Genomic DNA, 12,451 nt, shown 5'->3' with positions numbered 1-12,451 from the left:
AGTCTTCCTTGAAGCTGCCCACCTTTTTGCTACTGGTATGGAGATGAGTAGCATCAGTGGGTGCTTTACCAATTCAATTGATTCCATCTATGTTGATTTCCAATAAATCAGTACTATCTTCAGCATTAACAACTTCTGCCAATGACTTTGTCAGTGTTGACTTCAGTGTCACTTCCTCTGAGGTTGACTGTTTGGTTCTTACCCAGGTTCCTGATTTCACATTTGTCCTTAAGGCATTAGTGTTGATGTTAGTGTCCACACCCCTCCCCCTGTCTCAGCTCTGATACTTTAAATGGTAGCGGAGGGTGTGGTATGGCAGTCCTACAGGTCTAATGCCCTTGTCAGCCCTGATGCTAATACCAATCAAAGAAGAATCAAAGCTCCGGTGCTTCCCTTACATTCCGTCCATACTGGTGCCAGCTTTTGTTTCTGCATCATCACTTTTTGCTGATCAGCTAACCTTGTAGCTTTGCATGCAGGGCAGTAGGACACAAGCTCTGCAACAGTCCCATTTATACACTTTGGCTTCCACAAGGCCATCTTCTTCTTCATTGGAATCATCTACTCCTTAGGTGCACAAGAAGGCTCAGTGCAAGAGAAGGCACACTGACTCTCCCAGAGTCTTCCTTTGTGGACAATGATGAGGAAACCATTGATTCCCTTACATCACCTGATTACTCCAAGTATGGAGAACTCCTGGAGATGATGAGATAGGAGGAGGTTGTCAAATGATGCCATCTTCTCCTCACAGAAACACTACAGAAAGATTTCAGGCTCTCCAAAAACTTTATGGATGGTCCCACCAACTGCAGATAGCAAGAGTGGCCAATTATGCAAATAAATGCTTGGGCATCTCCTGATATAGTGGTCTTAATCCATAGGGAAACATGCAGAGTATTACATTCTTTCAGAAACCGGAGGCTGTGATTGGAAACTCTAAACATGACACTTTGGTATCAGCAGTGCCTCTAAAGAGAGCTCCCACATCTCAGGGATTTGTAGTACACCCTCCAGATGAGAAGTCCTATGTGACTGATTAGGGAAATAATTCTGCATGTCCTTGTCCTTTTCCACAAGGACAGTAAGTTACTTGGGATATATAGTGGACTTTCCAAAGAGATCTCTGATTAAATAATTAAAACTATTGACTACCTACTGGATGCAACTATCTACAACAAAGTGAAGTTCTATTCCATAATGAGTTTATGATAGTAAACCTTATCATAAAGTGGGCATTAAATGCAAGAGATGGTTCTGCTTGAGGTTGTGGCATTTGGAGTCAGTGTTTGCTGGCATGCCTTTCTGAAGTTAACTATTTTTTCTGAAGATTCCAAAGTGAATTTTATACATTTTCCATTTCATGGTACCAAGATATTTGGCTCTGAGCTTAAGGCAGATATTGACATAATGGTCTGGGAGGGTAACACTCTCAACAGCAATAGGAGATAGGTTTTCACCCCCTTAGAGAAACTTGCTAGAACCCAACAAAAATGATATAAACAATAACACAGTAAACAGAATTCTGGAAGGGTGTTGAACAACCTTTGCAGTTTTCAGAAAAGTTGTGACCATGGCCAGAATTCTCAGTATTACTCAGAGAGTCATGGACCTCCTATATAATGAAAGCAACAGTCTTGATACCTGGCCTAACTGCTTACCTCAGGATATAAGTGGGATGTTACCTGTCTCTTCATCTTTCAGTGAAGGAGGACATTAGTATGGGCAGGTAGGCAAAGGCAAAATATCCAGGGGTGACAAAATTCCCTGTCAATCCCAGTGACCCCTCCCCTCTCCCCATGCTAAATGTCCCACAGTCTTCCAGTAAGGAGTGGCAAAAGTAAAGGTACTCAGCCTCTTAGAAAAAAGAGCCATCCAGGAAGTTTATCCATACAAGAACGGGTCCAGATACTGCAGTGCCAAAAAAGATAAAAGACCTCTGTCCTATCTTAGACTAAGGTAACCACAGCTCATTTATCCCCAGAGAACATTTTGCATCATTTTGGTGCAGTCAGTCTTTCTATGTCTTGGAGAAGTCGATTGGAGAAGTAGATTGTATTTGCTTTTGTAGCCTCTAGGATGCCTACCTCCACATAAAAATCAGTATACAATCCAGAAAGTATCTGTACTTCAGGGTCAGTGCCAGTCATCACTAATTTTGCATGTTTTTATGTGGTCTCAACTCAGCTTCTCAGGGTGTTTAACAAATGCATGTCAGTGGTGTCACACCTACAGGGAATCAAAAATCTTTCTTTACTTGTACGACGGATTCCTTTTTGTCCTCCTATAACTCATCAAGTGACAGTGAGCAAAACACTAAGTGGTTGTTCTAGTAAATGGAAATATTCTTGAAAATAATCATGTGTCAGCTGCAGTCTCCTCAATGCATGAATTTCATAGGTTGCACCATGGGCACCCGGTTATTCAGTGTGGATCTCCCCACGGACAGACTTCAGACTGTTCAGTCATGTTTCTTTTCTTGTACACTTTTTCATAGCAATGGCCTATTATTGTCTCAGTGAACTGGGTCTCATAGAAGCAGCCATTCAAATGATCCCTTATGTAAAGTTTTATATGAAAGTTCCTCAGTGGTGGCTTTGTGTTCAGTGATCTAAAAATATGGATCCAATGGAGCACCAAATTTACAGTTTCTCAGACCTGCAATGACATTTTTAATGGTGAATGGATGCCAGCAATCATTCTTGGTCTCCTTTCCATATTTCCTCTTACAATGTGACAGTCACCAAGGACATATTAGTTGTATGGGTAGGGATATTACCTTGGAGAGGCAATTCAAGCCTTCTAGATGCTTTCAACATACCAGAGATGAGAACAATTGTTCTGATCCACTATGCCTTGCACATCTCCTTCTGACATGAGTTCTGACTATATAAACAGTCAACATGGACCTTTTATGATGTATCAGAATCAAGGAGGAACTTGATCCTCACCTCTATACTGTGAAGCAATGAGAGTGTAAGAGTGAGCGATGCTGCCCAATTCCTTGAAACACAAACTGAGCAGGTTCCTTCTCTTAACCTTTGAGCAGTCTCTCAGCTTGTTGGTAGCAAGGAAAAACTTTCAAAAATGGAGAAAAATGTGCTGTGACCTGTTTACATCCAAACTAATACCAAGTGCAGGGATTTTGTCACCATTCTCTCAAAACTCTGGAGAAAACAGAGGGATAATGTAGCCCACACATGGCCATATAGACTCTCAGACTCTTCCCCCAAGGGATGTTGCAGACTGCACATGGCCAAATAGACTCATTTAAGCTTTCTTTGCATTCCTTCTCATGATGATGTTCATCTAGAAGGTTAAGCTTCTAAAGGCCAAAATCATCCTCCTTGCGCAGGAGTGGCCCTAGAAGACCTGGTTCCAGCCTCTTCTGCTTCATTTGTTGAAGTATTGTTGTGGCAAATCAAGTCTGACCCATACATTTACTCCCTATTGTTTGCTTCTTCTGGTAGTTGCCAATATTCCTGCCTTTTCAGGTAATGCTGTAACCATACTTTTTTTCATCCCAGAACTTATAGACAGATGGGCACGTTTCTCAGTTTGGACTGTGATAAAGGTTTAGATCCCTTCTCTTCTCCTAATCTTGAATTACCTGACAATTTATCTAGTATGTTTGACAATGGTTTTAAGTAATTTCTCAATTATAATTCACATGGGTGCCATTTCTTTTTCATTAGGGACCAAGATGTCTTATCTGTAGCTTCCCTAAGAGTCTTCAAAGCATTTCTAAAGTAGACATTCTTACAAAGATCTCTTTTTGACACTGACTTAAGTCCTTCAATTAAAGTTTGTGTGACGTCCATTTTTAGATTTCATGAGGGACTACAGGGCTTATCCTTCACTTACTTAAAAGTCTCCAAATCCTTTTTAAAGGAAACCTTCCAGTTGAGACTTCTGTTACATGACTTGGAGCCTCTTTGGAACTTACAGTTTGTTTTACAAAAATCAACACAAGCACATTTTGAGCCAACTGCTAAAGTAGGCCTAACATTTCTACCTTGGAAAATATTCTTCTGGGTTGCTATTACTTCAGCCTTGAGAATATCTGAAATGCAAACTGTTTCAGCTGATTCTCTGTATTTGGTATTTCACAGCAATAGAGTTACTCCAGCACCAATCATCTTTTTATTCCTAAAATGGCAACTGAAGCAAAGTTAAAGCAATGCATTTTTTGTCTATCTTCTTCAAAGCTTACTCTAACCATGGTGAGTACATTGTATTGATGTTCATCATCAATTAAAACACTGCCTGGACATAACCATGTCCTTCAAGAAGGATACTCTCCTGTTTATTTCCTTTTCTCTCAAATCCTTGTGACAAAGTATCCAACATCATCCTTGCCAGGTAGCTATCCAGAAGAGATAAAATTAGTTATTTTACATGATAAGTCTTTACCTCTGTTTCCCAAGACTGACTTTGCTAGAGCTATTATTGCTTCTACAACTTTCTTTAAAAATACAACTCTCAGTGACATTTGTACAGCAGCTGTATACATATTATAATATACATTAGCAAAACACCAACACTTGGATCTGATGCCCATATACGTTAAGATCTACCTTTGGGGTGAATGTTATCAAAGATATAGTCACTTATGGGTCTACACAAAAAGGAAAGCTTAGGGCTCTTTCTTATGAGTTTTTGGAAGATGACCCCATTCCTATCAGATACAAAATGTGCATACTTATAATAAGATTGAGTAGCTCATCTCAGTTTAATAATGATAGATATTCTGGAGTTGGGCTAATCTGTGTAATAAACATGCTCATCACACTCCTGCCATGCCCTAGATGGTCTTGGGACATATATTCATACTTATCCATCCATCTATCTATCTATCTATCTATCTATCTATCTATCTATCTATCTATCTATCTATTTATTTTTTACTTTAGCTTATATTTCTCAGATCTGTAGAGGGAATAGCCACAAGGTACATTATAGGAAATGAATGGGGGGAGGCACTTTGGTGAATATTCCTAATGTCTGTTACTTTATTCCTATGAGTTTTCAAATGAAGATGCCAGTCTTACAGAGTTATCTTTATGGTAACTAACAATACATACATACATACATACATACATACATAAATAAATAAGCAACCAACCAGGTAGCTCAAAACTCACACATGAACCTTTAATAAACAAAATTAAAATCACGGTAAAGCAGTTTCATCAATAATGATATCTTCAGAACCTAAGAATAATATATGCCATACTAACAGCAAATAAAAACTGTTGCAAAAACATACCCCCATTGTCGCACCTAATCAGATGATGAAAAAATGATGTATAAAACATCCAATCAAATTTTAAAGACTGGGCAAAGAAAAAGAGTATATTGTTTAATAAACACACACCTCCTTTGTTTATCTAATAAAATGACAAGAAAAATCGAAAAATGACTGGTCATCTACCACAAGGAAAGGACCAATCCTAGGCTTAAAAAAGAAATATCAGCCAATGAATGAACTGGCAAGTGTAGATTTATGATAATAAGGACTAAATCTACAATCTTGTCGCTCTATTTTTAAGTTTACTAATGACTGAAATAGAATCATTAAGTCCAGGCTGTGCAGTGGCGTCTAATCGCAATTGCCACATAATCATTTTAGGTCTTCAATGGCATGTTTGCCTGAATGCCTTGTATTGTGCTACTGTTGATACTTTGCCTGGGTGAATAAGAAACTAGATCTGTATAGGCAGTGCGGAAACTGGCTGGTGTTTTGCATTACACAGTGTGAAAAATGAAGGTAATAAACCAAACAGCTTAGATGCTGGGTCTTAAATATACAATAGGGTGAGCAACTGGGTTATTAGATGATGGTAGACAATAGATGGTAAAGACCATTATTTGGTTAGTGTAAGGGAAAACAGTGAAGTGACCCACTACTTGGTTGTGGGACCAGATATAAATGGAATGGAAAGCATACCTTTTTGCATGGTACAGACTTTTTTGAAGATGAAAACCCAAAACTGAAGAAAGATAACATGATAGCTACTTTTGAAACCATCACTTTAAAAGAAGTGGGTTCATTATCTGAGTGGGAAAAATTAGCTTTTAAGCAACAGGAATACAGAAAATGAAAATTATGTAGTTACCATAATAAGGAACTAAAACCAAGCAAACCTCTGGAACCAGTACAGCAATAAAATAAATAATGACCAGGTAGCTCAAAACACACATAAAACACTAAAGCTGTAACCTTATCTAGCACTTACTCTGACCCTAATCCACAAACACACAAACACACTCCAGCCCTTAATGCAGAATGTTTTAAAACATCAAAAGCATCAGCATTAGAACAGAACCCCAGTTACTTGGATTCAAACATTGCTCACACATCACAGAAAAAGTCAACGCATTCAAAATCTCCTGCAATCAACAAGAAGAAATTTCAACAAAAAGTCAAAGCAATAATCTCTATCGATAAAGAGTGCATTTGACAGAGTATATTACAACTAGTATCACATCCTGGTAATTAATGTGTACTACCTTAACCATCCCTACCTTGTTTCCATTGTTCCTGTCAGCAGACTGTTTATGGTATTTTGTGTACATTACCTTCCTCGTTTAGTATCTCATGTATCTGGATATACCCTACATCCTGTTATCTACCTTTCTGTTTACTCCTTAAAACAGATTGCCACCTTCCACTGCAACATACCATTTATATTCCCTAAGGTCATCTTTTATTTTCTTGTCAAAGCTTGACTATTTTCTTGTCAACTTGTATCAGCCATTAATAGAGTTAACTGCACAATCATGTAAGGTGAAGCTGTTTAAATGTGTTTTCCCTTTCATTTTTATTTTGTTTTATAATGTCACTACTGTCTATATCAGTGTATCACCCATTGTAAGCTTTTTCTCAGTATGAGGTCCTTGTCTGGTGAGGGATTATGGTTACAAAACATTTTGCACTTTATAAATGTTGATGTCATAAAAGCACAATCTGTACTGGTGAATGGAAGCTACAGCAGCCTACATCTGGCATGACAGTTTGCATACTGCATGCACCCACTGGAAGACATGCTTGCAATCAGGAGCCAAAGTCCTTTGTTACATCAACACTCTTTACTAGTTATTTAAAAGTCAAACATTAACAGTTTCCTCTATGTTGAATGCTGCACGCTTTATGACAACAAGGAATGATGTATTGAAGGATTCCATGTGACTGTTGGCTTTTACATCACTGGAACTGGTTTTGTTATTACAACATTTCTTTTTCATTTCTTTTAAAATACAGACAGATTTGTATTCGGGGGCCTTATTTGTGCAAGTATGCCTTGGATGGAACCTCTATCTCTCCACGGTTCTGATGCTGGGGGTTACAGCACTCTATACCATAGCAGGTAAGGTACAAATCAGTTCCTATCACAACTTGAAGGAAAATTAACCATGAATATTGTTTTTTTCTTCTACTGTCTTTCCTTTTTTGTCATAAGTGGCATGCAGTGAGTCTATAAAATAAACACAGGCATTAGCCTTGGTGCTAGACAAGGAAAAGTGGCTCTGTATACTCAGATGCTGTAACACAAAGGGTTTGATGACAAACTTGGGAGCTCCAAATGTATACCATGTGCTGTGGTAACCTGTAACTAATGCAGTTTGTAAAATGCATATTTGAAAAGCTGGTTATATGCACCAGTATCTGTCCCTTCATTAAGGCCATACTGAATACCAGTAGATAAATTATATCAAAAGTAACTGAAAATTAGTTGGTTTGTGTTTTGTTTGAGAAATGACTCAGTTGTACCTGCTTGGTAACCCTTCTTTTCAGGAAAATATGTCAGATGATCTGAAATTTGGATACATAAAATTCAGTGTATTCGTGACTATAAGTGGAATATCTGAGAAGTCTAAATAGGCACAGCATGCTATATTTTTTCATATTTTAGGGAGAGAAGGTATAACACATTTAGGTTTTGAGAGTGGAAAAAGAAAGAAACATTCTACCAAATTCAGAAAAGTTAGACCTTGCAGACTGTAGAAAGTGCTATTTAGTACTTGTGGTAGTTAACAGCAATTTAGAGACTCATAGATAAGCCCATAATTAATTATTTCTTTATTATGATTAATGTGTCACTGAATCTGACAGAACTGCAATGCAGAAATAGGGTCTTTTTACTGCAACCCTTAATGACAGAGCAGAGATAAGACAGACGTTTCAGAGTTACTGTACACCAGTGTCCTATATCTGTCATTTGTTCTTCATGAGGGCACAGGGTCCTGCTGGCTCTCTTGATACTTATGTTACTGAATAACCAAATCAAAGACTGTGAACCTGGTTAGTAGCATGACTAGCTTAAAACAGAGTCATGTGTGGTATCAGGAATGATCATATAAGTGGAATTTAATATTGGATTGACAATTTGATGTATGCATGCATGCATCCATCCATGCAGCCATGCATGCATCCATCCACCCTTTTGTAAACCACTTGTTGTGGTAAAGGTTATGATAGTAGCAAGCCAAGCAGGCCAGACTTATGTATCCCCAGCACGTGTTTCCAGCTTACCCTGAAGAATGCTCAGGCACTGCTGGCAAGCTGCGAGATAACTGATGTATACAGAGCAAATAAAATTATTTTGCCACAGTTAAAATGCCTAACGGAAGAGTTTGACATGCACTGAATGCCTTGTGAGACAGAAATACTTAAAATAAAGTAATCAGTAAGCAATACGTTAATTAGTCACAGGCAACTAAAAGAGGTATGAAACACATGGTGCAGCAAAAAATCTCATAGGTTCATACTAGGCCATCTGCCCTAGGGCATTTATAAGCCTAACCTTGAATACTGGAACACAACACGAACAGCAACAAATGTTAGACAAGTTTTTAATTCTGGTACCTCGGCCTTCGCCTTCTCCTGGAATACATTTTTAAAATCAAACAACACCCCTTTTATAATACATCCAATTAAGTGAGTAAATCACCCTATTAAACAATTAATCAACTGGCTTCAACCATAAATATTTCATTTTGAAGTTTCAAACTTCATTATTATAAATAATATATTTCTTTGTGTGGAATTCATGCACATTAGTTTGGTGTCATTTTACAAAGTTTGTTTATAACAGGTACATAATAGTGAGCATTATATCATTTTAAAGAATTTATTTGAGATGGAGTGTATATAATGTATGGAAAGTATTTATACATAAGAATTAATTCAGGTATTATGTTAATGTTCAGCAAAAGTTTGTAAATTTATGATTTACTAATTTTGTATGTAATGGAGCATGAAATTCATATTAGTGAAGTCAGAAATTATTATAATAATGAAGTTTGAAACTTCAAAATGAAATATTTATGGTTGAAGCCAATTGATTAATTGTTTAATAGGGTGATTTACTCACTTAATTGGATGTATTATAAAAGGGGTGTTGTTTGATTTTAAAAATGTATTCCAGGAGAAGGCGAAGGCCGAGGTACCAGAATTAAAAACTTGTCTAACATTTGTTGCTGTTCGTGTTGTATTCCAGTATTCAAGGTTACTATTTTGGAGTTTTGGAGGTGTTTGGTTTTGTGGTCAGCATTTATAAGCCTAGCCAGAATGTGTTTGCCTTTCACCACCCATTTTAAATTTATTTTGCTATGCCCTTTTTCGAGGTTAGTATACTGTGCCTCTGAGTAACAATGACACAGAAATGATACCAGGGGTAAACCTACGATCTCCCATCCACTCATCAAGATTCCTCTTGAAGAGAGTCAATGAGGGACTCTGCCTAACCTGGACTGGGATTTTATTCCAGAGTGATGGGAGCCTCTGGGTTATGAATCTGTCCCTCCAGCATGTCCTATTTATTTCAGTGATGAGGTTCAAGTCTCTCGAGCGCGTAGCTCGATGGGATTTGGATTTTCTGAGGTGCAGCATGTCCATTAATTCTGGGATCGACATGGCTTTACTGAACAGGCAGTATGTCACTGAGTAGAGCTGGAGTTTCTTTAACCGGGCAGCATATGGCATCTGTTTGAGCCCTTTGATCCTCTTGGTGAGGTACCTTTGGGGTCTTTCCAGTTGCTGCAGGTGTCTGGTAAGGTACATCCCAAAAGGGGCATTGTACTCAATTATGGGCCTGATGAGGGATGAGTAAAGAGGCACGATGACCTCCCCTGATCTAGATGTGAATCCCTTCATGATTAGGTGGGCTATATAAAATGTTTTTCTAACCACTTTGGCCACGTGGTTGTCAAATGAGAGATTGCTATCAACTTGGGTCCCCAGGTCCCAGGTCCCTAATTACTTCTTCTGTACTTAATGGATTACCACCTATGTGGTAATTTGTGGGCACTTTGTTTTGCCAAAGGGGATGACTATACACTTTTTGGCATTGAGCTTGAGGCCATGGCTCTGGCACCAGTTGTCTGTTTCTATGAGGCCCTTTTGGAGGATGCTTGTGTCAGCTGGAGAGTCGATTATGGTGCCCAGTTTGCAGTCATCTGTGAACTTGGTCAGCCACAGTCCTTCCGTGTTGGCCTGTACCTCCGAGAAATATATACCGAACAAGAGAGGTCCCAGGACTGAGCCTTGTGGGACACCACTTGTAACTGGTTTGGAGTCTGACATGGCTCCAGCAATTCTAACCATGTGGGTTCTGTCCTTGAGCCAGTTTGCAATCCATCTAGTGACATAGGGGTTTATATTTAAGCTGGTGAGCTTATCTATAATGCCTGAGTGGGGTATTGTATCGAAGGCTTTTGCGAGGTCCAGGTAGGCTGTGTGGACCACCTTCCCCTCGTCAATGGCCTTGGTCACTGTTTCAAAGAAATCAACCAGGTTTAAGAGGCAGGATCTGCCCTTAACAAAGCCGAACTGGGTAGGATCCAGTGTCTGTAGGTCCCCAATATCTTTATTTATGAGGTCCATGATGATCCTTTAGATAGCTTTGCAGACCAAGCTAGTCAGGCTTATGGGGCAATAGTTTCCAGGATCCGTTGAGGCACCACCTTTATGGAGAGGGACCACTGTTGCTGTACGCCACTCTTTGGGCACATATCCTGTAGTAAGGCTGAGATTGAACAGTAGTTTTATGTTTGGGTTTAGCTCTTCTTGGAGTTCATGTAGGACGCAGCCCGGGACACCGTCTGGTCCCATTGATGCTGTGTTTTTTGCTTTGGAGAGGGCAGCTCTTACCTGAGCATCTGAGATGTCAGGGGGGCGGCACTCTGCTGGGATAGATATTTGCCCTTTTGGTGGGGGGGGGGAGAGTTTGTGCTGAACCTGTCAGCTAGGATGTTGGCAATGTCTGTGGGTTCAGTGTATTTTTTGTCATTTTGGACTAATTCTGAGCATATCTGGGAATTACCACCCAGGTTCCTAACATAACTAAAGAACGCCTTGTGATTATCCTTAGTGTCCTGTGCAATTTTTCTCTTGAAGCTGGCCTTAGACAATTTTATGAGTGCCCGTAGTTTTTTGCTAATACTGATCAGTGATGCCTTCCCTTTTTGGGATTTTGCTCTATCATTTAGTAGCTTCCTCCTTCTATTGTATAGTTTGTTTATGGCTGGGGTCCACCAGACAGGACGTCTGCCTTTGGAGGATTGGGTCTTGGTATTATTTCAGATCTCATGATCCATGCATTCCTGTAGGTGTTCATAGAATGCGTTTGTAAAGGATTCTGCGGCCTGGGCCGTATTTTCCACAGGCCCGGGGGCTTTGAAAGATTCCACCTCGGTTTTGAAGAGTGTGAAATTTTCTTTAGAGAAGTTTTTCACTGTGGTTTTCTGGGCAGGGGTGGGGTCGGGATGTGAATATCCAGTGAGATTAGTTTATGGTCTGATCTTACCAGTGAGGGATACACTTCTGGTCTGGAGCATAGAGTCCCCATGTTGGTGATGATCAGGTCCAGTATGTTTTCCCCTCTTGTGGGAGTGGTAACAAGTTGTTCCATAGCATTTGCGTTTATAAATTCTAGGAACCTTTGGGCTAGGGTGTTGGAGCTAGAGTAATGCTCCCAGTCTATGTTTGGGTAGTTGAAGTCGCCCAATATAATGGTGTTTGGAGAGACCTTCATATTTTCCAGTGTTCTCAGAAAGGGGTTCCTGGGTTTGGGAGGGTGGTCTGTAGCAAACATGGTTGTAAGCATTATAAAAAGGACTGTGTACCATGAATAATCACATATGTAGGAACTATGGAGAAAAATCATTTTGCTGAAGTAAGCAAAATAAAGTAAACACATTTCAGTGGAAATTACTACAAACTGTGGCTATGTGTCGTGCAAAAGTAAATTGTGTGCAGGATAAAAGTGCAAAAAGCCATGACTAGAGAATGAGTTCGAAATCTATGAAGAAAAACTTAAAAGCAGCAAACTTAGATGTTTAGACTAGACAATGGCAAAAGGCACAATGGAATATTTGCTTAAATGCTTGAAGCACTAGGTTTTTGAAAGTGATATATAAATGACTTATTCTGGTCATCATGTAAAAGCTA

The 12,451-nt window shown here is 39.2% G+C and overlaps 1 protein-coding gene across 1 annotated transcript in view; it reads left to right on the top strand.

Moving 5' to 3' along the window:
* SLC5A10 (solute carrier family 5 member 10) overlaps nt 1-12,451 on the top strand; it is a 1,811,293-nt gene that overhangs the window by 752,213 nt on the left and 1,046,629 nt on the right. The window contains exon 6 of the mRNA XM_044089581.1: nt 7,262-7,367. Within this exon, the coding sequence (XP_043945516.1) occupies nt 7,262-7,367 (106 nt within the window). The remainder of the gene's footprint in view (nt 1-7,261; nt 7,368-12,451) is intronic.

The sequence above is a fragment of the Protopterus annectens genome, chromosome 12.part0 (assembly GCF_019279795.1).
Source record: "Protopterus annectens isolate FY-2018-M chromosome 12.part0, PAN1.0, whole genome shotgun sequence".
Lineage (NCBI taxonomy): Eukaryota > Metazoa > Chordata > Ceratodontiformes > Protopteridae > Protopterus > Protopterus annectens.
This window is presented reverse-complemented; position numbering and strand designations above follow the sequence as displayed.